This window comes from Rhinolophus ferrumequinum, chromosome 14, assembly GCF_004115265.2.
Source record: "Rhinolophus ferrumequinum isolate MPI-CBG mRhiFer1 chromosome 14, mRhiFer1_v1.p, whole genome shotgun sequence".
In the NCBI taxonomy this organism is placed as follows: Eukaryota; Metazoa; Chordata; class Mammalia; order Chiroptera; family Rhinolophidae; genus Rhinolophus; species Rhinolophus ferrumequinum.
In genome coordinates this window covers 66,956,250-66,982,919 of record NC_046297.1, presented here as the reverse complement: position 1 = coordinate 66,982,919, position 26,670 = coordinate 66,956,250, and the positions used below count along the sequence as shown (strand labels likewise).

The window sequence follows — 26,670 nt, the reverse complement described above, 5'->3', positions numbered from 1 at the left end:
TCCCCTGACCTCTGGAAGGGGACAGGGGCTGGAGGTTGAATCCATCACCAGTGGCCAATGATTGAATCAATCGTAACTCTGTAATGAAGCCGCCATAAAAACCCAGAAGGGCAGTTCAGAGAGATTCCGCGTTGGTGACCCCCTGGACACTGGGGGAGAGTCTCCCCCTGGAGAGGGCTTAGAAGCTCCGTGCCCTTGCCTTACACCCTGCCCTGGGCATCTCTTCCACCTGGCTGTCCTGAGTTATCTTCTTTCACAATAGAAGGGGACTTGGTCACAGAGATGGGGATGGAAACGGGTCTGGCTTGCGCCATGCCTCAGCCTCTTCCCCTGTTCCCTGCCATTTCGGTAGCACCCCCTCTGTATACAAGGACAGTACCTTACTGAGTCCCCCTGTAAGAAAGCATCCCTCAGGCTGAGTGACAGCACTTCCATTCATCTCAGACCACAGCGACTGGGGGCAGTGTGTACAAACTGAGGGTGATGCCCAGATGTCAAGAACACCCTTAGTTCTCGGTGAAGCGTGTCTTCTCCAGGAGGAATGGCAGACTCCTGGCCTATAAAATGCCTCTTCCTTTTACTTTCTTGGAATGACCACTCTACTGCCACTGCTGTCCTGACCAAGGAAACTGCCTTTATCAGAGAAGGTGACTTGATGTCTTTTGAGTAATTATTTTAAAATTCTAGACAGCATGCAGATTTTCAGTAATCCCCATAGCACTTTGCCTCTTGTTGACACAATTTCAGGCGAACATGAAAAGGGGCACAACAAGGAAAGTTCTGTGTTCTTGCTAGGAAAAACCCAACAGTACCCAGGTGACTCTGAAGTAAGCAGGCCAAGGGAAATCACGTGACTTCTGGGACGGCCACAGGTACACGCAGTCCTGACAAATGTTTGGGGCAAAGGGAATATGAGCCACACCGTGGTAATGACCGTAGGTGGAAAATATCTTCCACTTCTCAATCTGATAAGGTTGACTTACCAAAATTGAAGTTTCGGAATCAGCCAATGCCAAGATCAAAGGCCAGCTATGTCACTTACTAGCGGAGTGACTTTGGCTACATGACTTCTCTGAGCCTTATCTGTAAAAGTTAGGCTTATCGTATTTACCTAGGAGGGGAACTGGGGGGATTAAATGAGACGACACGAGTGAAATGTGGGGCCCAGATGCCCCGCAGAGGAGAAGCATGCAGACACGGCGGCCCCTTTGATCGCTGTGCTGTGTGCCAGTGGTTCTCAATGTCGGGCAATTTTGCCCCCGATCCCGTCGACACGTTTGGTTGTCACACCTTGGTGGGGGGAGGGGTGTGATACCGGAATCCAATAGGTACAGGCCAGGGATGCTGCTAAATAAACATCCTGCCCTCCATGGGACCGCCCCCGCAAAATGAAGAATTATCTGTCCCAAACTGTCAATAGTGCCCAGGCTGAGCCACCCTGCTCTGGCCCCACTGCACTATCGGGTTTCTTTTTCAAAGCGGGGCCCTGCAGAACTTACAGTGAGTCTGGCTGAAAGCTCCAGCCGAGATGGTCGTTCTGCCCACGGGACATGGGACACAGCTCAAGCTCCCTGCTCGTTCTTGGTAGAATCCAACAGGACAAGGAATACATTGCTCATTCTGAAAATAGCTTCCTTCGGGACACTTAACTGGAAAAGACAAACAGAGAAATAAATGACGGTAAGGATAAGACACTGGCTTTACAGTGACAACCTCACAATGAGCAGGTACGCGAAACCCCAAAATCAGTCCAAGCAAGAGCTCACTGATTGAAAGAATGCACGTCGAGACTCCGCTGTGTATCAGGCTCTGAGAGCCCAGGATACGGGTGAGGAAGGTGGGCAGGGTGCCTGCCGTCCAGGAGCTGACAGTTCGTGGAACGAGAGGGTGCTGGACAGGAATTTCAGAGGTGGGAGAGGACGGTGTGCTGGTGAGGTCGACCTTCCTGAGAGTGAGGCTCGAGACCTGAATGATGAGAGGAACCCCAGGCAGAGACCTAGGAGAAGAGAATGCCTGACAGAGGGACTAGCTAGCAAGTGCCAAAATCCTGAGGTGGGAATGCGTTTGGATTCTTCAAGGAATGAAAAGAAAGAAGTCAAACAAAGCTAAGTACTGAGCTAGAACTTAGCAGACAAAGGGAAGAATGGCATGAGGTGAAGCTGAAGAACAACCTGACGGATCAGGGTCCATCCACAGGTCACCGTGGGATCAGTGCCCAAAGCTAAGGACATGGCCGGGCCCAGTGGGGATGCAAACGCGGAGGGGGTGACGTCCCTCCCCACTGTACCTCAATGACTTTGGACTTCTCTGAGGTTCCATTTCTCTCTGTAACACAGGGATTAATCCCAGTAGCTCATTGGAGTGTACTGATGATGTCCAGAAGCACGTATCCTAACGCCAAACTTGTACGTGTGCTCCACAAAGGCTAATTATAATATTTGTGCACTTGAGGGCGTCCTTCCTTGCAGCCAACCCCCATTCTGTGGGGCCATCTCCACAATGCAGCACCGTGTCACTTGCCTCGGGTGCCTCCTCCTGTTGGTGGGCCCATCAGCCATTCACGGCCTTGCTCAGACTTGGGCCTACGGTGAGGGGAGTGAGGCGCCCAGGGCGCAGCCCTGATGGAGACCCTCCCTGTCAGGCTCACTCAGAAATGCCACGTGACCTGAGAGTGAGGTCTCCTTCCGTCCTGCACCTGCAGGCCTCACTTGCTGCCTTCTTTCCCGCCCTGTCCCCCGTCCGTCTGTCCATGGCAGCGCTTCCTGTTCCTCTGATCCCCACACTCCCAGTCCCGCCTTCTGTGCCTCCCCGATGATACGGACTCAGAAACCAGAAACCCAAGCTGCAGAGACATATATCTCCTAGGAGCTCTAGGGGAGGGTGTAAGGAGCTTTGCTCTGAGGAAAGTGCATGAACTTGGCCCTGGATTCTCATGGCTTGCAGAAGCGGGCGGGGTAAAGAGGTTCCTTTTAGTTTCTTTCTTAGTTCAGGGATGTGTCCTTAAGAGTTTGCCAAATAACTCCGTGAAGAAGTGAGCTGTGGCCCAGTGGGGGTGGGAGCTGCAGACCTGCCCACGCTGGGGAGCACTTGCTCTGTGGTGGCCCCAGTGTGTTTCATGCACATGACCACAGCAGGCCCAGGAGTTCATATTGTATCCCCATTTCACAGATGAGAAAACTGGGTCTCACGACATTCAGGCATGACCCCCTAGCATTCTGCAAGGGGCACTGGGGGAGTAAACTTCTAAGATACGCCAAGCACAGTGCCAGATGTGTCAGTGTGTTATCTCACAACCCAGGTAGAAAGGTCTCGTCTCATTCTAGACTGGAGAAAACTTTCGTTCAAGGTCAAGGTTCACCAAGCAAACAGCAAGGTGATCGAGGTGGGATCGGAGCCGCATTTTCTCCAAACCAAAGCCTTTTCTCCATCCACCAATTCAAGCACCTTCCTTCGGCACAGCAGTAAGTGCAGACGTGTGGGACGTGCTAGAATGGAATCAGTGTTGACTTAACAACTGTCGTCTCTAGCAGGCATGCACACTTGGCATTTCTGAGTAAATCAGAAACTCAAGACACATCCTGGAAACGGAGCGATGTGTTTTCTGGTCTGCCCTGAGCGATTAATGCCCCCCCTCGGAGAGCTGGGTTTCATTACTTCTTTGAGTCAGGTTGTTGATCATCTCGAGTATTTTAACCCCAGTACAGTAGCTGTTTTTTCAAGTGGTCTCCACATTCATTGCTGAAGGAAAACAAAACCTTTTCAGCAAGCCTGAGATGCCCTGCCTCCAAGCTTGAGAGGCAAGTCAAGGGGCAAAGATCTGGGAACCCACGTTTGCTGCAAAGTCAGTAAGTTTTAGGCCTCTGGACTCTGCTCAAGGAACATGCCTTCTGTTCATCGAGAGTCTTTTCCACCTATGGAACACTTGTGTAAGTCAGAATGAGATAGTGGCTGGATTACTGTCCTCCTTCCCTTGGCAGGTGGGTCCTCTCAGAGACCCTGAGTCCATGGCAACAACTGGGCACACATCCTCAGTCAACTCCCTCCGTGGACATCACGGGAAAATGCCTTTGGCTTCAGTTCCCTCCTCCATAAAAGGAGACCATTGGGCCTATGTGAGTTTGCAAGTTTCACAAAGCTTTAGCGTCGTGCCAACTTGTTCCCATGGTCCCCCAGCAATGACAGCCATGTTTCTGCTGCAGAAAAATAACTGTGAGGAAGCATAATGACCCTTCACCCTTTAGCCTGTCTGATTCAACCCGAGCCTGGTCCTGCCACTTTCCAATTTAAAATCCTTTCATCGAGCCCACCCACACACCAGCCCAGGCCCCGGGGCCTCTCCCACTCTGCTCCCTGCCTGTCTCTCTGGCCCCATGTCCTGCCATGTTCCCCACACACCTCACTTGCCAGCCATATAAGGCATGTGCACTGTCCCCATAAAGCCACAACACCTCATGACTCCCTGTTTTCACACTGATCTCCACGCCTGGAATGCCTTTCGTCACTGTGGCACCCTCCACACACACACGCACACACGAACATACACACACACACACAGATGCACACATACATGCGTGCACACACATGCACACACGTGCACACACGCACATCCTTTCTTGTCTGCTCTTGTCTGAGCAGCAATCTCAGCTCCCCTTTCAAGACTTCATGCCAGCCTTTGCCCCCTGCCCCCTCACCCCACCCCCCACCTCCGCCCAGCAAGCCTTCTCTGAGAGCCCTGACTGGGATAGAAAGAGCTTTTTCACATGATAACTCAGCTGTCTTTTCACTTATCTCTCCCCCAGCTAGACTGTGAGTTCCTGGAAAGTACAGCTGTGAGTTTTGCTCCCAGACCCCACCCCCAGGGAATGCCTGCAGGCAGAGTCAGTACAAGTTCTCTGACCTGGCCCTTAGCTAGTACCCATTCTCCATCTCCTGCTGCTCCACCTCTTGGCTCCACTCTCTAGAGGGCCCCCCCTCTAGAGGGCTCACGCCTGAGGTCAGTGAGCCTCAGAGTGGGGCTCCCAGACCCCCAGTCAGCACTACCTGGGGTGACTATAAAAGCAGACTCTGGCCACATACACACAGCCCCCTCCTAATTCAGTCTTTGGCAGTGGCGCCCCAGGCTTTCGTGATAAGTCTGAGAACACAGTGGAAGGTGCTCTGAACACCTTTATCGCTCTGACCCCGTTTCCCCCACCCTGGCAGGTGGCGCCATCCACTCCTGTTGCCATTTGTCTGGGCTGCTCTGGTGAGGTGGAAAGATCATGAGCTCTGGTCCCAGGGGACTTAAGGTTACTCACCCACAGATAAGTGGTTTTGCGACCCTGACCTTTGAGTCACCCCTGCTCTGGGCACTATGGATGCATGAGCTCATTTTACGTGAGTCCCAGCCTCTTCGTCTGGCAAATGGGGAACTTACCTGCCCCAGGGGGCTGCTGTGAGGGCTAAATATTTGTGAAGGTGTATTTAAACTGCAAACTCCCCTGAAAACATCAGTGGGAAGTGGTTGTGTTTCTAGTCTCTGTATTAAGTTTTAGCTGCAGCTTAAGTTCAACGTGGAGTTTAGAACTTGGCATGGATTTCATGAAAGGAAAGGCCATGTCGCTTTTGTGTTGCACCCAATATAAATAATGGAAAAATAAACAACCTGAAAACATCTTCTCCTTCCTTCTTCAGCTCAGTAAACATGCCTCTGTTTCATGCCACGCAAAAGGAGGGCTTTGCCTCATGAGACCCCGGAAGTTTCAGCAGTAGACAGAACAGTGGCCCCCAAAGATGTCCACGTCCTAATCCCTGGGACCCGTGAACATGTTAGATTCCATGGCAAAGGGAAATGATGGCTGCACAGGGCACTAAGGTCGCTAACCAACGGACCTTAAAATAGGGAGTGTGTCCTGGGTTATCCAGCTGCGTTTAATCACAAGCATCCTTAGAAGTGAGCGGCAGACTCCAAGGAGCTGTGACTACAGGATAACGGCCAGAGAGCCATGACACTGCTGGCTTTGAAGGTCAGGAAAGGAAGCCATGAGCCAAGAAATGTGGGCAACATTTAGAAGCTGAAAACGTCAAGGCCACAGATTCCTGCCTAGGGCCTCTGGTAGGAATGTATCCCAGCTGACACCTTGATTTTAGCCCAGTGAGACCTATGTCATAATTCAAACCTGCAGAACTATAAAATAACAAATGTGTGTTGTTTTAAGCCACTAAGTTTGTGGTGATTTGTGGTAGCAACAGGAAATTCACACAGCTTCCATTCAAGGAATTTGCAGCTGCATTCTAGTGAGAACCGCTTCCAAGGCTACCTAAGTACAAGGCCAAGAAGAGCTCCAGTCAACCTCTACCAGAATCACTTCCCCTGCGTGGTCAAGTCCTGGGCTGATCTGTGGCCACTGGGGGATGGTGGTGAGTAACAAATTGCTGTAACCAGACTAAGAAATGTCATGGAGCACACGGCGTGGACATCAGCCTTCTCCACAAAGACACTGCAGCCCAGGCCCCAGGGTCCAAGCTTGTCAATAACTAAGAGGAAGGGATAACTTCATTCGTCGGGGTTCTTCCTTCTGTCATGTCATCTACACCTCTAGCTTCAGCTACTAGCTAATGAGTGATGGCTATCTGCCCATGCATAGCGGATGACTGAAAACTTTTGTTGAATAAATAAATGAACGATTCTCCACTCTCTATGCCAGAGCACGCGCTCTCTGAGCCTTGGGGGACTTTTCCTGCAGCCTGACACAGCTCAACAACAGCAGTCCAAGAACGAGGGTGGACCTACCGCACCCCAGAGGGTCCTGATTTGCATTGCTGGTGGCTGACACCGGGTGGAATCCTTCCAAGCACCCAAATCGTGTCCTGGGAGAGGTGCCAAAGCCATCTCCTTGGAGGAAGTGGATGGAGGTGTCTGCTGGGAATGTGTTGGAATCCAGATGAAGCTGGAACGCTCCACTTTGGATCAGATCTGCGAAGCGCCCAACAAGATCCTTGCCCACGAGGGCCTCCTCTGTAAGACACGGGATGAGGCAAGAGTGTCACCTCACTGCTCTCTGCAAGGACCAGGGAGGATCCAGGGGCAGAGCCACCCAGAACTTCCATGCCAAAAAGAGACACAGGCATTACTCAGTGTCTATTTGAACAGAGGGAGAAACCGGGGCCCAGAGAAGGGGACTGAGTGGCCCAAGGTCACACAGGCGGCAGAAGCAAACTACGAATCCAACCCAGGTTTCTGGCTCCTGTCCTTTCTGTGGCAATCAGTGTCATCCCCACTGGCTCAGGATATCATGACTTCCGCCGCTAACCTCAGGTATACTATCTAGATACACAACTGGCTCAGGGTTTGGCAAGCCGCCATCGCTGGGCCTCAGTTGCCCCACCTGCACCATGGAAATGGCTCTCTCGCAGCTGGTGAGGACTGTGAGAGAGAACGCATGAAGGGGCCAAAGAGCAGACAGAGCCTCCGGGAGGCCCTGCGGCCTCCCACCTGGGCCCAGCTAAACACCCAGAAGGCCGCCATTGCAGCCGTCCAGATGTGAATGTTTCCTAGGAAGCGAGCAGAGGAGCGCCACATCTGGAGCTGGGACGGATCCCAGCTCACAAGGAGCATTCAGATACCATAAAGCCACCCGAGGCCTGAAGCCTCAGTGTCACCACTGACGCCAGGAATAAACATCTCCTCCGTGTGCAGCCTCCAGCAAACCCAAACTATCCGGGCTCTTTCCAGAGGATGACAAAAGGGACCCCCAATTCATAATGCTGTGAGGGGGTGCGATTATTGCCACGAGGACGGCAGAACAGCAGACACGCAGTCTCCCTGCTGGCCGCATTTTCCAGAAGTTTCCCTCATAGAGCAAAGGTCAAGCTCCAGCCAGTCCTGACTCCTGGGTAATCAGAAAATCCACTCTGCTTCTCCTTAGATCTTTCTACTCTCTCGATCCATCCATACCATAACTGTCCTGTTTTAGGTAGTATAGTATTGGGTTTAAATAGTGTGAGTGGTCTGAGAAGTTTCATAATTGGAAGTGGGCAGGACGTACACTATAAAGCAACAGAAACTCCCTCACCCACCCCACTGACCCCTTCTTCACACCTGTGTCCCCCTCTGTGCCCAGAAAATCAAGAGAAGAATTAGAAACTGTTCTCCAAAACCCAATCAGGTGATATTATTTAACTCTAGTAAGCTATCGAACAGAATTCTATTGATTTTTACATATTTTTTTTTAATACTTAGCTCCTCCCCCAGTCCAGGTACGTAATTCTCTCACAAGACCCTCGAAGGAAGGCATTCTGGCTTCACTAGCTCCATTGGACAGGTGGGGAAACGGAGAGTCAGAGAGTCTGCATAGTCGCTTCTTTAAGGCAGCAGTGCAAGGAAACATACCAACATCATGCAAATCAGGAAGAGAGGCCGGGGGGACCTCCTCAAGCTGCAGTTTCCACGTGACATTCACGCCCAAACGCTCGGGGGTCAGACATTCCACCTGCACCGTGGAGTCGTCGCAGACGGGAATGGAAATGGAGGTCCTGAAAGTCGTCACCTATGGAGACAGACAGCCTCAGTTCAAGAACACGGAGTAGGGAGCCACTTTGTGGAGCCCACACCAGGTGCCAAAATTGGCTTATGTTACCGATGGAGGATGTGACCGCAGGGTGACCTGCAAGCGGGACCCAGGCGGCTCCACACTGTGTCCCCTGTCCTTGGAAGGAACACTCTACCCCCCGTTCCCACAGTGGGAACTGTTCCAAGGATTAGCATTCTTAGAAGCATTAGCACTTAGCATTCTTAGAAGGCAATATGGTGCAAGGTGTCACATTCTGCATCAGTCGGGTCCTATGTGAAGTGCTTTACACAACGGAGCTAATTTAGTCTCTAAAACAAAGCTATGGAGTCAGGACTATCATTACTCCCATTACAGATGGGGAATTAGCCTCAGAGAGGCTGAGGAATTTCCAAGGGTCACAGAGCCAGTAAATGGTGGAGCCGGGATGCGAAGCCTATGACCTTAGCCTCTCAGCAGAGTGTAAGGAGCAAGGGCTTTGGATGAATGCATTATCTATGTAATCCACCCCTCCAGGGTAGGTGCTTAGTGGGCCCATTGCACAGATGGTTGACATGAGGCTGAGCAAGGCTGCTAAAGGCCCGGGTCACACTGGTAGGAAGTGGTGGAGCCAAGGCTTGAACCCAGTTCCATCTGACTTGAAAGCTTGTGTGTCATCTCCGGCTTCTGAAGAAGACCCACTCCTGACCTTAGAGGCTTGTCTCATTGTCACATCCTGACACCACCTCCTGGACGCCCCCACCGCCAGGTCCCTGTGCAGGCTGCCTTCTGCCCCGTGTGTCTTTAGCAGGGTTCTATCTCAGGTCTGGGGATTCAGGAATATTTCACCCCTCATTCTCCATCTCAGTAAATGGCAGCACCATGTTTTCACCCAATCGCTCCAGCCCAAGCCGTTTTCATCCTTGGTGCTTCTCTTTCTCCAGCATGCAGTGGCTGCTACCCCACCCTGTGGCCTCTGCCTCCCCGCCGTGTCCCACGTCCTTCTGCCTCAAATTTGGTGTAAAGAAAGTGTCTCGATGGAGCTGGACTTACTGAGCTATGGGGAATCTTGGGCAACTTCCTCTCTACGGGCTTGAGTTAATTCTGTTATAAATTGAGGGCCAATGACACCCACTGAGCAGGGAGCTGAAATAATCAGAGATAAGGAACGTGCAGCTTCTCAAATGGTGCCAGCAGCTCAGGAATTAATAGATATCACTGATGCTGTTTGTTGTTGAGAGCACTTCTTTGGATAAAAGGGGATAATATATGTTTCTATTTATTTCAGAATCAGCAACACTCTGTATCTGGGTTTGTGAAAATGGGCGTTTGCCATGAGGCACTAAAAATGAGTAGCTCTGCTAAGTGAGCAAACTTTGAGCAGAACAGGCCTAACTGAAATGAGTGACTTCTAACGACTCCCTCTGAGAATCCTCGTGACTTCAGCTCACCCTTGCCTGTCACACAGCTGAAAACTCTGATATCCGTTATTTATGGGTCTATATCCTTCCAGTTGCCATGTACTGTTTTTCCTGCGGGGAAGACCCATATGCCTCCTCTCGGGTCCGCTGAGGACCACCCCAGGCATGGGGCTCAGAGAGAGTCATGGTCTCTCAGCCCTCCTGTGGCCCACACTCCCAGGCTCTGTCTCCATGGGTGGTGGCGGTATTTCATGGTGAACACAGCTCTGTCCTCACAGCACAGCTGGGTGCTGCCATTCTCCGGCTGTGTGACTCTGGTCAGTTATTTATACCCTCTAGTGTTCACTCCCCTCATGGGGTCCCTGGGGTCCCGGTGAAGATTGCACGAACCAATCGGTGCCCAGGGATGCACAATATCCAGCACGCAACACCGCTCAGCCCACGTTCAACTTGACATTGTTCTGTAGCAAGAATGGCCAGTGACGAGATGGGTTTGGGTCCCACATCTGCCCCTATGTCATTAGCTTTGGCTGAATCCCTTTCTCATTCTGGGCCTCAGGGTGCCCACTGGTGAAATGAGGGCTGAACTGTAGGTTCACCAGAGCCCTGAGGTTCTCTGACACAGTGACCCTGAGCTCAGTCCCAACCCCCACTGTAGGGAAGGCCGGGCACATACCTGGATGTGGCAGAAGCCACGGGCCGTGAGCTCGTCTGATATGAAGACCTGGAAAGCCCGCAGCAAACCTGCGTAGTCAGCACTGCACATCTTACCCGGCGGGAGTTGGAGCTGGAACTGGGCTTGGGTCTGGAGGGTCTGCCACAGCTGGAGTCCTGCAGGGAAGGTTCGGAGGTCAGCAGACACTGATGGCAGACCTGTGGGATTCTTTTCTTTGTTTGCTTTTTCCTCTGCAAAAATAACCCTCCTTCGTTTAGCTTGGAACACACAAGCACTGCCATCTTGCATCGTCCTCCTCACAGACTAAAATAAACACTTCCTAGCATGGCTTGTCTCTGAAATTACTTAGCACCCTCCCAGCCGGCTCAGCCCTGCCTCAGTCTTTAAACTGGGCGCCTTTCCATTTTGGGGGTCGTGGACATTCTTCTTAGAAAATCTTCCATACTAGCTTGCCTTCAAACAGGGCAACTCCAGGTTGGTCTACCAGTTGAGTAGACACCATAGACTATATGAAAGATACATTCTAAGGTTGTTCAGTGCGCAACCTGAACAACTGTACAAACAGCCCTGCATTCAACTTCAGGAGCTCAAGACCCAGGCCTGTCTGGTCTCAAGCCCCTTGCTCTGAATCCCGTCGTGACCAGCCTGGTGTTGATTTCATAGTCCGGGTGACAGACCACTTATTTGACCACATCACATTCTGAATTTTTTCTGGATAGCATTCTCTATCCCAGAATGCTTTGCAACAAACACTGTCCTTTTACACTTTACCAGCCTTGCAGAGCCATGTGACAGTCCCAGGATCAGGGTCTCTCTCCCAGATGCCCCATCCACTGTCCTGGTTGGACTCAGTGCCAGGTCCCAGCAGCCACCTCTGCCATAATCTGGCTGTGAGCAACCACCCCAGCCTCTGCCAAGGCAGATGCAGCCATGTGCATGTATAAGTGGGTCCGTGGGAAGGCAGGATAAAGGAGCTCTGCCGATATTCAAACAGGGCCCAGGTCCACGGCTCTGCCAGGCATTATCCCTGGCACTCCAGATGGACCTAGGGGAGAGGCTGGGATGGCAGTGTCATTCTCAGAGGCTGGACAGGCAGCTCTGAGCTTGACAATACCACAGTAACCAGTACGGCCACTCGAGCACCTACCTGCTAAGCACAGCCCTATACCCAAGACATCGCAGGAGAGCCTGATGGCATTTCTCCAAGGATCAGATGGCTCCAGAGAAGACACAAAGGGGTCTGTGAAGCACAGCTGCTCCTTCTAGAAGAAACGCGCCATGGGCCCTCTCTCCTGCTCTTGATGCCACCTGGCTTACATGGAAAGGCTACACTTGGGTGTGGAAAAGGAGAGGGAACAGGATGGCGGGCAGACATTCCTAAGGCCACTCACGTTGGCAGGCCCGGAGCGGAGGCGGCTGTGACACCCAGCGTCTGTTCTCGAGGCTGCACACCAGCGGCCCTGGTGGGAACGCACTCTGGTAGCCTTGGAGGCACAGCAGCTGGCACTGCTGGACAGCCCCTCCTGGGCCCGCGGCTCGCTCACACAGGACCACTCCACCAGCCACATGTGACACATCGAACGGCAGTGGGCACTGTGGGCCTAGGAGAAGGAAAGAGGGGCGGCCGTGGGCATCTGCCCAGCACGAGCAGGGCTGGGCCTGGCTGCCTCTCCTCAGTCACACCGGGCCCTCCTCTGCTTCCCTTCCCGCAGGTATGCAGGGATCCTCGGGCCTGGCCGGGGCCTACTCCCCACCCTCTCTACCCTCTTCTTGGACGAGTCCATCCTCTCTTAGCTTTAACAGACACTTGAGCAAGAATGACTGTCCTATCACCTCCAGCTCAGACCTCTTGAGCTTCTCACCGTCTTTAAATCCAATTACCAAGTGGTCTTGTCCTCAAAGCCAACATGTCCTAACTCACTGGCTGCTGTGCAGGCCGCCTCCGGCTTCAGCACCCCGAGCTCAGCGTGTGGCACCTCCAGCCACCCAGGTGTCCCATGCCAGGAACACGGTGGCCATCCAGATGGTCAGCAGCTACCCTGCCTTATCATCAGTGAAGGCGGTGCACACAGCTTCTCAACTTCTCTTCATCCCCACTGAGCTTCCTTCGTTTAGATGTTCATCATCTTTTCCTTGAATTGCTATTAGAGCATCCTCACCAGGCTCCCTGCGTGTGGCCTTCATCCCCTACCATTCTGTTCCCATGTCCGATCCAGTGCCCACGGCCAGCAAAGAAACTGTAGCGAAGCTGGACATCCGCTCTCAGTGCCCCCACGTGCCTGCTGACCTGACCTTCCTCTGTCTGTCTCCTCCCGCCCCCCTTTGCCTCCAGGCAGGGCTGTCATTCCCTGAACATATCCTGGTCGCATACCCCATGTCCCTCCCTCTGCCTACAACATTCCTTCTTTGACTCTCAATGATCAGCTCAATACCTGCCACTTTCTAACACCTTCCAGGGTTCTCCTAGGCCTTCTTAGGTCTCCTTTCTCCAAGTTCTCTGGTCACCTGAGGCAGCCCTCCAGCTTATCAATCATTTGAGAGTCCGGTCACCTGCATGCTGGTCTCCCCACTGGGTTAGGTCGTGGGGAGGGTGCCTGCCCCTGCTCCCCGAGGCCACAGTGCAGTGCTGACCCAGAACGCACGCTCCATGAACACAGGTGACACCGTGGGTAGTCAACTGCAGAAGAGACACTCTCGGTGTGACCATTTCTCACCTGACGAGAGGTTTAGTTAATTGTCTGACTCTCGGGCACCGCCTTGCTGTCTGGCTTTAACATTTGCAATCCACATGGGATTCAAGGGTACTAGGGCCTCAAACATGGAGAGTGACTCCTTCTGGCCTCCAGGGGCAGCCTCGGCTTCTTCCTACTCAGATCCATGGCCTCCGGCCACGTCTCGGCATTGTGGTTTGAGGAGGGCTGACTGAGTTGCTTCGTGCCCAGAGCGTCCTGTGTGTGTGGAGGAGGGTTGCGTAGAGCCAGCCTGGGGGCTCTGGGAGCAGCCGGCCAGGCTGTGACTCCTGCTTCCGTCCTTCACCAGCTGAGCACCCTAGAGCAAGTGAATTAACTTCACTTATGGACGACTCAGTTTCCTCACCCATAAAATGGTGAGGATAGTAATAAAGCCTACGTCCTAGGGATGGAGTGAATCATAATAAACGAGGGCATGCAGAGAAGAGTTACCAGGACATAATAAATGCTCAGTGAACGTGAGTCACCAATATCATTGACAACAACAAAAGGAGTGTATGTGATTGCCTGTGTTGGAAACTTTAGAACGTGGGTGTTCACGCAGTTGTTATTGGAGAAGAACCCTTACCCCACCGGTGAGGACGCTAGACCAGCCGGCCAGTAAGTCAGGAGGAAGAGCATGAGGTGGTTAACTCTTCTGCCCTGAGACCTACAGCACCACGTAGAGAGCCAGGCGTGACCGGGCCATGCCCGGTGCCACTCATAAATACCCACTGAACACCTACTATGTTCCCTGCATGGTGGCAGCTGCTGAAAGCCACAGACACTGAAAGTGACTGGGTCCTGCCTTGACAAAAGTCCTGCACAGGGGGTGCCAACCAGGGCTTGGAGTGAAGGTGTGTGTTGGTAGCTACGGGCACCAAACAGATTAGGGCAGGTGAGGGCATAGACTAAAGGGGAAAACTCTCCCACAAAGAGAGTGGGCAACTCCTCCTTCCCACCCTTGTTTGGAAGGCTCCCCCTTTCTCTTTACGAACACAAATATAAATTCACAAATATCAAAGATTCACTTTACACATATAAATCACAAGACTTAATTAAATGTCTCTGCAGCTCCAAACTTGCTTAGAAACTGCACAATTTTAAAAATAAAGCTATACAACAGTAAGACCAGCAAAGAAAGGCAACTGTGATACAACCAGGACCATTTAGTCCAGTATTTCTCAACCCTGTCAGACACAGCACCCCAATTTGTGATAACTATTTTGCAATGTCTTCATTTATTGTCCTGAAACGAAATTTACAGAGTCTAACCTACTAGGTCACAGGAATTTTAAAATGGTTATAATGCCCTGTGACATAAGTGGATAGGAGAAATAAAAGGTAAGTAATTGATAATTAAATATTTTATGTTAATATTTAATAGTGTATTTCAATATTCTAATATATTTGTATGATATAGATTTCAATATATAATAGCCAAACAATTTCTTTAAACTAGAAATAGAAATAAACAGGTCAACACCTCCGCCAATGCCTAAGCTCCCTCAGTGGTCCCCACTGAGATCCTGCTTTCAGGACGGAGAAACCAAGACCTGGAACCCCTCAGCCGGCCAGCACCCGAGCTTCCTGAGGTGCCAGCTCTGGAGACCCCCGCACAGGCTGTCCTGGGTCTCAGCTCCAGGGACGAGCGTTTTTTAGGAAGTACACACCAGTTTCGACCTCAGGTGAATCAACTACAACCACATGCCTCACAAGCTCCCTGTCTCCCCCCGGACCCCACCCTCCGGGTGTCTCCGGAGCACCCCCAGCCTGGGTGAAGGAAGAGGTGAGCAGCCCACCCCCACCAGCCCCGGGGGCCCCCACACGGCGGCACAGCTTACTCTCACAGGCTGGTGGGCTCCCGGCCACGCGGGACCCTGGCACCTCCTCTCCGCTGCCGAGGACACACCAGCAGTTGCCCTGGGCCGGGTCGCATTGCACTGGGGAAAAGCCTCCGTCCTCTGCCCTGCAGGCTGGCGTGTAGCCTGGGCTGGCTGTCCTGGACAGGGCGCCACTCCGGAGTGCTTCACAGAGGCCGGGGCCTGACACACACACAAGCCAGGTCAGCTCTTCCCCTGCATATGTGCCACAGCCTTACCTGCCACCACCTGCCACCCTCCTGCTGGGCCCTCCAGGGTCTGGGCTGCCTCCCCCTGGGGTGTTAAACTAGGACAGGGCAAAGACTGGGCTTTCCTCAGCTCTGTACCCCCGACCCCCGCCACACACACACACAGACACACACACACACACACACACACACTGCCAGCCCTCAAGGAGCTTAGAGGTTTAAAGGATATTCAACGAGTAAGTGAGAAATTGTAGTTCAGAGTGACAATAGATGTTTAGAAACCCATAGAAAGGCAGTGAACTCAGCTACTGTGTTTCCCCGAAAATAAGACCCCGCCGGACAATCAGCTCTAATGCGTATTTTGGAGCAAAAATTAATATAAGACCCGGTCTTATTTTACTATATAGTCTTATTTTACTTTACTTTACTTTATTTAGTCTTATTTTACTTTATTTAGTCTTTATATTAGTCTTTATATTAGTCTTTATTTAGTCTTATCTTACTTTACTTTACTATAGATCTTATTTTACTATTTTACTTATAGTAAAATAAGACCGGGTCTTATCTAACATAATAAAACACCCGGTCTTATAATAAAATAAGACCATTTATTATTATAATAATAATCTTATAATAAAATAAGACCGGGTCTTACATTAATTTTTGTTCCGAAAGACGCATTAGAGCTAATTGTCCGGCTGGGTCTTATTTTCGGGGAAACATAGTATGAAAAGTCCTACTGTAGTTCATTACACGTGAATCCTGAATTGTGAAAGATGGAGAAAGACGTAGAGGAGCCAGCCAGGCAGGGGCCCAGGTGCCATGGCGGGGAGCTTGGGCCCGGCCCTCAGCGACACAGGGAGTGTGGCAGAGGACGGGCATCTGCACACCTGCACTTTAGGGATGGCATCTTGCCATCACCGTGGAAACCAGGCAGTAGGCCAGCTTGGAGCCGAGGGAGGGACCAGGCAGGAACATGTTGTGGCATCAGGGCTGTACATCTGGTCCCCACGCCTAAAGCACTAGTGCCCACTTTAACGGGGACCAGTGCTGGCTTGCGATTCTCAGTTACAAAGCACAGCCCTGGGCCCTGCCATGTGTGTTTCTCCCAAAAACCTACTGAGGTTGGGAATATTGCTCCTATTGTACGGATGAGAAAACTGAGGCTTAAGAGGTCAGAGGCTTCCACAGCTCTGGCAGCGGCAGAGCTAGAACATGAAGCCAGCCCTTGGGACTCTACACCTGGGGCTCATGGGCAACGGGGCAGGGGCGACTACTCACATTGGGCACTGCCATTCGTGCCAGGCGGGGTGCCCTCTCCTGAGGCCGGGTCCACACACCAGATGCCAGCCTCCGACACCTGAAGCCTGGCAAACTCTCCTGTCTGAGACAAAGCCAAGGTCGTGTAACCCTAGGGAAGATGCTTTTGCGGCCCACAGGTCGGTGGGCAGATGGCATGAGTGTCCCCTCCCCCAGTACCGGTGACGGCTTCTCCACATGGGCGGAAGTGAGGTGGCATGGGGGAGGTGCGATCCTGTTCCAGATGCTTCCATACATTCTTGGAACTGACTGTTATAACAACCTCACGGGCAGGGACCACAGTTATCCCATTGTAGGGATTTCATCTGATTTCCATAAAGCCCCTGGGAGCTGAGCAGGGCAGGCAGTGGTGTCCCTGTCGTCCCCCTTTTAGGGAGAGGAAACTGAGGCACAGGGAATCCCATTACGTGGCATGTGAGTGGTTAAGATTCCAGCACGAATCCGGCCTCTAGGAGCTTTTACTCCTACCATCGGCTACTGCACTGAGTTATTACAATCACCCAGGGTCGTGGGGAGGGCAATACTATGGCATCTTCCATTCATAATGAGAAACTGGCATGATGGGCACACAGACTTTGTTGAGATGACTTCAGAAAAAGCATGGCAGCAACTGTATGTGTGTAAATGAGTTTTCAAAGCGTTTTCACGAATGAGATCTCGCTGGGCCCTCCAAACAATCCGAGCACTAAGTATGATAAAAACGTGGCCCACTCTTAGGATAAAAAAAAAAAAAAAAAAAAAAAACTAAGGCACAGAGAAGGTAAGTAAATTGCCCAAGGTCACACAGCCAGGGTCTGCCAGGACTAAGACAAAAACCCAGGTCTGGAACTTCCTGTGAGTTTTTAACAAAAACAAATTTATTGAAAACTAGAAAGATCCTCTGCAACCTGTGGGATAAAATTCTGACTTCCATCTTCGCAGGCTCCTGGGCCCTCGGAACCTACCTCTAGGCAGGTTGGGATGAACAGGTCTTTTGGAGATGGGTTTCCTTGGGCCCCAGCTTGTTTCCAACTGGAAAGCAGCCCACTGGCTCGAGACTTCTCACAGGTGGTGGGGCCTGTGGCAGAGACAGGGGAGCTCTTAACAGCCTGCGTGGGTCCGAGAGAGAGCGGGAGCCCAGGCTGGCCCGAAGGTCAGAGCTGTGCATTGGGTGGACGGAAGTGCCCTGCACAGAGAGCTGGAAGCTCAGAGGAGGAGCAGGCTGAGGTTCAGGGACAAAGACCCCTGTGGATGTATCATCTTTGAGAATTAAATGGGCAGTGATGACATGAGTCCGAACCTCAGGACAGAGGCTGGGCTCTATGGAATAGATGTGAGGTGGTTGTTGAAACTACAGAATTGGATGAAACTGCCAAGGGAGCAGGTGTGTGGGGGGAGCCCAGGGCTCCTTCCCCCTCTCAGCTGCCTCTCTCCATCGGAGAAACTAGAAACACAACTTAGGAAGGGCCAGGTCAGTAGGTCTCCCAGGCTGGGGACCTGGGAGACGTGGTTTGGCTGCACTTGGGGACTGGCCCAGTGAGCCTCCTGAAGTTGGGCAACAACAGCTGGCACCACCAGCCCTAAGTGCCCACCACCGGGGTCAGGTGGGAGAGTTCCGCAGGCTTCACTTACACCGGGGGCCCTGGGGGGAGCGGGCCGTCAGTGAAGCCGGGACGTAGTCGCCCATCCTGTCCACGCACCAGCAGTGCCCTAGAAAAGAGCCACAGGCCAGAAATTCAGAAGCGCACGGGGCACTTGCCCCCGGGTGTCCCCAGAAACTTGCCTTCTTTACATTCATAGCAGTGGCAGGAAGGTTTCCCATTTGTCCCCCTGCCCAACACTGTCCACAATCACAGGCCTCAGCACCCCCATTTCCCCACAAACACCCACCTGACCTTCAGGCTAGCAGAAGGTCACTACTCCCATTGTACAGATGAGATAACCAGAGGCCAGAGAAACTAAGGAATTTGCCATCAGCTACCAAGAGGGTCCTAAAGCCTAGCTCACTTGCTCCCTGAGTGGGGGGCTCTTTCCTCTAAAAGAAAAGGAGGGGTCACTCATCCTCCTGAGGGCACCCATGCCTGCTCACCAGTCCTGGCATGGCACTGCACGGGCTCCCAGCTTCCAAATGCGTCACACTGGGGCACGTAGGGGCCTGACCGCAGCAGGGCAGATGCCGGTGAAGAATCTCCCCGGGGGCGGCTCTGATAGAAGTCAAAGGCTGGAGTCGGGAACGAAAGGAACAGAGATGTGAGCACCTGACCTGGAAAAGCCCCGAAAGTATAGGCTCTGGCACCGAGAGGAGCCAGGTACGTCTGCTCCAACATGGGGAGGCCTTATCTATGCAACAAACATTTCCACCCAAAATGAGACAGAGGCTCCTCGAGCAGTGGGTGGGCACGTGCCAGATGGTCCTATGAAAATACAAATGTAGGCTGAAGTTTTAAGGACTCTCTGGAGTCCTCTTTCACATGGAGTCGATTAGGTCAACGAAGTGTGCTCAGCACGAGATCACAGTAATAATAGATACATTTATTGAACACTTACTATGTGCCAGGCACAATCTCTGTACAGGTTTTAATTAACTGAATCCTCACCACAGCCCTCTAAGAGAGGTGATATTATCCCATTGAATGGGTGAGAAAACCGAGGCACAGGAGAACCGAGCAGCTCACCCAAGGTCTCAGCGAAGCAGTGGAGGGAAGCACTTGGAGCACAGAGCCAGGCTCCTGCCTTCCTGCCAAACTCTTACAATAGGGCCCTTTACCCCCTTTGGAGCTCTGTTCTCGGCAACGTCTTCTCTTCTCTTCACAACAGCTCCATGAAGTTGGCATTTTCAGCCCCACGTGAGGATCAGTGAGGGAGGCTAAGTGATCAGTGGATGGTCGCCCTGGTGATGGAACTGTACTCCGTCCTCAGCTCTCGGGGTCCTCTGCCCCGCTGGCCTTCCCCCATAGCACTGTCCCCCATGATGTACCAGGTGTTGTGCTTCCTGATTTCCTTTAGGTTGGTCTCTTCCAAGCTTGCATTTAAGCCTTCAGTACATGGACTTATTGTTTCTGTCCCTAGAGTGGTGCCTGCCCCATAGTGCGGGCATACAAGAAAATTTTGTTGAGTGAAAACTAAAAAGGAAGAAATGCATGCATGAGCAGATGGGGGAAGTAGTCAGGACACATGCCAGCTGGTCTGGGTCTCACAGCTCTCCCTCCCCAGTCTGCTTTGCCCTCATCTCCATCCTCCTTCCAGGAAGCCATGAATTGTCTCCGGGCCCTTTCTCAAGTCCTACGTCCAACCTCCTCTCCACTCCTGCTGGTGCTTGTGGGGCAGGGGATACAGCCACAGGGTCTCCCCCAGGGACCTGGAGGAGAACAGCCACACAGGGAGAGCCCGGGGGACGGTGGCCTGCCACACATCTGGGCCGTTCTCCCAATTTGCCTCTCCTCTGAGATGGGCGTCACAGCTCCCGGAGGGGGGCTTGCAGTCCTCAGTTCACCACCCACAGGACCTACCTGAAGAGACCGGGCCACACGTTGGTGTAGAAGGCAGGACTCAGGAGTCTCATAAGCTACCGCCTGAGTCCTGGCACAGCACCTCTTGGCTGTGTGACCATGAGCAAGTTGCCACCCTCTCTGGACCTGAGTTTCCTCACCTGTGAAATGGGTCCAATGCTTAACAGGGCTAAGTGTGATACTTATATCAAAAGATCGTAAACATCAAGTTCACACCAGGCACAGCTATGCATTCTCTCCCTCCCCTGAGGACACTGCTACCACGTTCTGTTGGCCAAAGATGCTTGGTGGCCCTCAATCTCTTCTCAGTCCCCAGACTCTCCAGGGCCTGGAGGTCTGCACACAAACAGCTTCCTCTCCTCTGTAACTGTAGGGACGCCCCTTCTCATCTTGACCAATTTAGGGGAAAAGAAGCAACCCTGCTGCTTCTCTACAGACACTTCCTCTTTCCTCCAGAGCATCAGATGTGAAAAATCAGAGCAGGCGGCTAGTGGAGGAGAACTTCCGTAGCTTGACTTCTGAAGAAAATGACACCATCGCCACTCATGCCACGAATAAATCTCTGTGTCACCAACAACTTCCTGTCCCCTTCCTCTACACTTCCCTCCGTAACCAAAGTGGTCACAGCTCCCGGGGCATAATCCTTCTCCTCCTCTCTTGGATTATATCAAATCCTGTCCACGCATAGAATGTGAAACAACTGGTTTTTTGCCCAAAGCAGAAATCCCCAAGCCTCTGAGGAACAGAGAAAGGAAGTGCCTGGGCATGTAGCGGGGGAGGGGCAGAGACGGAAGCGAGAAAAAGAAGGGAGGAAAGCAGAAGGAAGGATGGTTAAGCAACATTTACTGGGCTCCTGCGATCTGCCAGACACTGCGCCCGGCTCTGGATATAAGGATGAATAAGACATGGTGCCCTGTCCTCCCAAAGAGGCAACCGGTGAGGAAGGGAGCAGGAAACAGAGATGGTACTTGGGAGAGTCACGCCTCCTGTGGGGTTAGGAGAACAAAGGCCACTGAAACCCATCCAAGGTGGCTGCAGACACCCAGGAACGGGAACGCAGGGAGCTCTGGCTTGTGGAACTGGGTACTCCTTGTCTTGGCTCAGATGTTGTGACTGCTTTGCTGTTTGTGGCCCAAACCCAAAAAACTTCGGGCAGGAAATCAGCCGAGCTAATTTGACAAGGGATGGCGAAGCTGGGTAGGCTTGGAGTCGTGAATCTTTTGTTCCTGCCAAGTGGGTGTGGGGTCAGTGAGAGAGCTGGGAGGGGCATGGACCCTCTGGCCAGACCAGGCTGCAGGCAGTGGAAGAACCCCTAGAAGAAGCTCTGGGATGAGACAGATCTGGGGATCAGCTGGGCAGGGCACAGAGGCTCAAGGGCCAGACCAGGCGGCACGTCCAGGCCCCGCTCCTTATGAATTGGATGAGCTGGGGCGTGTGACGTAAACCTCAGTTTCCACATTTGAAAAGAATCACAGATGGTGATTACAGCCTCGTTCTCCTGGTAATGGACTCCGCACACTAAGTGCCTGGCCGGGGGTAAGTTTAAGTAAGGTTGAGCTGTTAGGGGCTAGAGCACGGTGGGTTCTCACAGGCAAGTGATAAGTCGTGCCTTTTGGAGTCACTGTCAGGATTAGAAGAGCTCACATATGGAAGGAGCCTGAGACCCAGTACTTTCTCAGTAATGAGGGCTCCTCTCCTTTCCTCCTTGGGGGTGTTTCCAAATCCTTGGCCATGGAGAGAAGCTTCGGAACAGGCTGTGAGGGGAGTAGGACCCTGTGGGGCTGGAGCCCCTCTCCTTTTAACAAGAATGTTTGGCTTCATGGGGGGGCTGCAGGTGCCAAATGTGGAGACCCTCCCGCCCCCGTGGCTCTGCTGGAGGGTTTGGGAGCATCTTGGACAGGTGTGCACATGCCAGCATGGGCTGGTATCGCCAAACCACTTTGCCTTGTCTTCCCCCAAAACCCATTGGCCTGGGGGAAACCAGGGCAGCAAAGTCCTAAAGATACTGCAGAGCAACTAATTCAAGCCCCCAGTTCCCCAGACAGGTGGAACGAGACAGCGGAAGGGCACGACACTCACTAGACTGAGCTGCCAAACGAATGGCGTAATCGCTCCCGCTCAGAAACTTCTCTGAGAAAGTCTCCCGGGACCGGGAGCTTGGAGGAAGGGCGAGCTCCTCGTTGGTCAGCCGGACGCCCTTGGCCGCTAGGAAACTCTCTCCCAGAGGGAACCAAGAACTGTTGGAAGCCAAGACAATCTCTTCTGTTTCCTGAATGAACTGCAGCACACGGAGCTTCACCTCCTCACAGGAGCCTGGGCCTAAGAAACAAAGACATCACAGACGGCTTCACCACCACATACAGCTCCTTTGGACCCCTCTGAAGTGTGCACGCGCACACACACACGCACACATGCAAACACACACACACATACACACACAGATGCACACATGCACACATGCAAACACACACACACACAGATGCACACATGCAAACACACACACACACAGATGCACATTTCTATCTCAGCTGTTTCCTTCTCATCAGCTCTTTCCACAACCTGGAATGTTCTGTTTTGTTTCTACAATTTCGTTCAGTCGACATTTATGGAGGACCTACTCATAGCTAATGTCTATTCCACCCCCGGCGCTGTACTAAGCACGTTGACTCTGTCTAATTTAATCTGTGCAACAGCCAACATCTGTGTGTTGACTTTGAGGGTCAGCCTATTTCTAGAACTTGACATTTTCATGAAGAACCCTTGGGTCTCTAGGCCGTTCAAAATGCCCAGGGTATTATGACCACCCTCCTCACACGTTCCTGTTACTACACATTCGGGAAACCCACTGACTGCTGCCGCCTAAACTTCGGCTAAGGTCAAAATAGTCTGATTGATTTTAACATTATCCAGAAAGGTTGGGGCAAAGTTGCCCGTTGCAAAGAATGAATGGAGAGATTTCACTGGACTTGCACAGCTGTAATATTACCTGTAAGATCAGCAACTACCAGCTGGAGACATTGTGCTGTGATACAGTGTTGAATGTCACTGGTCGTTGTTTGAAACTGCCGGCGCGGCCATTTGGTAATAATGCATTTTAATTCCAAACACAGAACCAGCCGCATTCTGTTTAAGCCATTCTTAGAAGTCCACTTGCCACAAAGCTGAACTTACAGACCTCCTGCAGCAGCTCTCCAGTTAGTCCTCTAACTAATCCCCCTCAAGTAAATTAAAGGCACTTTGAGGGCAGAAGCTTGTCCCGAGGTCCTGAGCACCTAACAGTACCCTTGTAAGTTAGCAAGACCACCATAATATGTGTCGGTTGATCAAATGGTGCCCTGACTTCGGAGAGATTGCTAAAGCATCAGCCATAGAGGGCAAGAGCCAGGCCATATTCACTTTTCAGCCTTTATCGGACCTAAGATAATGCTTTATACACAGAAGACATTCTGTTAAAATTTGAGGCGCCGATTGAAATAATTACATGAAACTTTAAAAACGAACTACATGAACTTTGCCAACCCCTGAGTGTGCAGACGTGGGGAAATCACTTCCCTTCTATGAGCCTCGGTGGTGTGAGCAGAATGTTTGTGTCCCCCCAAAGTGTATGTATTGAAGCCCTAACCCCCAATGTCATGGCATTTGGAGGTGGGACCTTTGGGAGATGACCAAGTTTAGGTGAGGCCATGCAAGTGGGGTGCTCGTGATGGGATTAGCGTCTTTATAAAAAGATGAAGAGACCAGAGTTCTTTCTCTCTCGGCCATGTGAATACACGGCAAGAAAGCAGTCAGCTGCGAGCCAGGAAGATGTCTCTCACCAGGCACCAAATCTGTCAGCATCCTGACCTTGGACTTCCACCCTCCAGAGCTGTGAGAAATAACTGTCTGTGGGTTAAGCCACCCTGCCTCTGGTATTCTGTGAGAGCAGCCCGAGCTGACGTACGTTCGGTTTCCTCAACTACGTGTTGAAGGGATGTACCGGCCATGTAGAAACTCAAGTCTAGCTTTGACACTGAAGACCCACCAGCTATCCTATTTTCAAAACCATGAATTCAGTTCTGCACGTGGCTTAACTCACATGCTGGGAGCTTGCTTGGCTCAGTCCGGGTGCCTTCCAGTTCTTGACCAGCTCCATCCACACACCAGCAGGTCCGAAGGTCAAAGTGCGCCAAAGGAGCGCTGAAGTCTGAGTAGGGCCCTGGGTATCGGCCGAGCTGGCCACTTAGGATCTGCCAAAAGAGGTAGGGCTCCAGGAGGGTGCTCTCTCCAGGCTGGGTCCGGTTCCCTTCCAACACTGCCTGTGGGACCTCTTGGAGAGAAGAATAGCTTGCCAACCCAGGGAAGATGCCTTGTTGGCCAGCCTCATACAGACTTTGAATAAAGAGACGGAAGCTTCCGGAAGCTGCTTCTCTATAACTCATGATCTTCATTAGCAGCTCATCAAGGGTCAGCTCCTGGCCACCGTCGTTCTGAGCCCTCCATCGTTCATACAATTCGAAGGCCTGCTCAGGGGGCCCGTCGCATTGCATGCGACTCCACTGCCCGCTGGCACTGCACTGTGGGATGTAGACACTGGAGAGAGTGGGCGGCATGCTGGAATTGGAGGCCAGGGACCGTACTGCCCCGAGGAAGGCTTGCTCAGCCTGTAACTGACAGGGCGTGGGGCCTGCGGAGAAACAATAAGCAAGTGTGTCAGGTTCAGGAGTTTAATGAGCACAGAAGACCAAGAGGGAAGCTCAATGAGCATCCAAGCTCCATATAAAACCTACAGCCAGAGATCCCATCACGTCTACACAGAGAGAAACCCCATGGGCACCAGAGACCACCTGTGGCCAGCACCGCAGACATGTTTGTGGCAATGCCTAAAGGACAACTAAATCTCCCTAGCTGTTCATTTAAATGGATGACGTCATCAAGATTTTTCTGGGCAACTTTTAAATTAACCAGCAAATTTTTCCATGAACAGAAATTTGGGCTTAAGCTATGACGGAGTTATTTTTTTATTTCTGTACTGTAGTGTGTCAGGGCCCTGAGAGAGAATCAGAGGTTGTAGACTGAATGCCCAACAGACTTACACTGCTTGGGTTCTCCAGGTACACTTCGAGTCCCAGGGATAGCCTGCCCCTCAGAGTCAATACAGTAGCATTCGGAGTTGAAGCACTGGACAGGCAGGAAATGCCCCTCGCTGGTACAAGAAGGGACAAACAGACTGGACCCTGCTGGCTGGCTGGCCGAGAGGCTCTGCATCTGAGCCCTTTGCTTTTCACACTCTGTGGGGCACCTTGGTCGTCCACCTCTAACCCTTGAGCCAGAAATTTCTTGGCCCCGGGAGTCCACACACCAGCACTCTCCAGCAAAGCACTGGACATCCTCATAGCTTCCTTCGTCCGTGCATGATGGGACAAAAAGGCTGCCAGCTGCCTGCTCACAGCCCTGCGAGCTGAGCACCACTTCCATCACGTCACCTAAATCCCTCGCTATATCTTCTGGCACAGAAATGGCATGTTGCAAGAAGAGAAGGAATTCTGGAAGCTCCAGGAGCGAAGCAAGGGATTTCAGGGCATTTTGGTTCTCTTGTAAGTTGACTTCAAAGCCAAAGCTGCCCACAATTGGCTTATTCATAGCACCACCCTTCTTAGAGGCTCCAGGGGTTTCCACAGCAGGATCCGAATCCAATCTCTCTGACAGGGGCTTGGCTAGATCTACGAGTCCCCCTCCATTCTGGAAGCCTGGGAGACCAACTTGCTGGAAAAACTGACTGAAGTTAAATGTGCCTCTTGTGCCAAGGGCTCCAGACAAGTTAAACTGGGCAACATTCACCAAAAATTTCCCTCCAAAGAGGTTTTGCTGGAGTCGCGTTGGGTTGGTGGTAAACTGAAGGGCAAGACGAGCCAGCTCTCGGGAGGGAAAAATCATTCGGATGGCTTCTTTGAGGAGACTCTCGGAGGCTGAAAACTGTTGATCCTGCCCTTCTACCATTGGGCGGAGAATCCCAGAGTCCACAAAGAGCTCCTTGATCGAGGGTGGGCAGGACGTGGCCAATCTGGCTGCTCTCTGAGAGGCCTGTCTCTCCTCCAAAGCCAAGAACCAGTTGTGTTGGCTGAAGTAGCCTGAGGGCCCAAAGTGCAGTCTGGACAGGGCCCGCCGCCTCTCTGAGGTGCAGGAATGGTCTTCAGCTGCACGAGACAGAGCAAACAGGACAAATGGTTTTAATCCCAAAAGTAATCCTGAGACAGGGGCCCTTAGACCTGTCTGGTACTAAGAGGTCAAAACAATTCAGTCCAGGACACCTACATTTATGTTGTACCTCTTTCTTCTCCGTATCCTGTTATTTTTAGCTTTCGCTCTGAGCCGTGTCCCGGAGGCCGTTTTGGGGAGGGAGCATCCCAGTTGCCTGACTTCCTCTCCTAGCGTCCACTAGCGGCACCCCCTTTCTAAGG

General features: G+C 52.1%; 1 protein-coding gene across 1 annotated transcript in view; it reads right to left on the bottom strand.

Moving 5' to 3' along the window:
• The window catches only part of TG (thyroglobulin), a 216,260-nt gene that overhangs the window by 172,405 nt on the left and 17,185 nt on the right, over positions 1–26,670 (bottom strand). The window contains exons 9-21 of the mRNA XM_033126377.1: positions 25,306–26,406; positions 24,309–24,896; positions 22,313–22,552; positions 18,814–18,945; positions 18,357–18,434; positions 17,690–17,802; positions 16,707–16,809; positions 15,199–15,399; positions 12,017–12,226; positions 10,626–10,780; positions 8,372–8,528; positions 6,773–6,997; positions 1,500–1,649 (exon numbers count right to left, since the gene is read on the bottom strand). Of these exons, the coding sequence (XP_032982268.1) occupies positions 1,500–1,649; positions 6,773–6,997; positions 8,372–8,528; positions 10,626–10,780; positions 12,017–12,226; positions 15,199–15,399; positions 16,707–16,809; positions 17,690–17,802; positions 18,357–18,434; positions 18,814–18,945; positions 22,313–22,552; positions 24,309–24,896; positions 25,306–26,406 (3,453 nt within the window). The remainder of the gene's footprint in view (positions 1–1,499; positions 1,650–6,772; positions 6,998–8,371; positions 8,529–10,625; positions 10,781–12,016; positions 12,227–15,198; positions 15,400–16,706; positions 16,810–17,689; positions 17,803–18,356; positions 18,435–18,813; positions 18,946–22,312; positions 22,553–24,308; positions 24,897–25,305; positions 26,407–26,670) is intronic.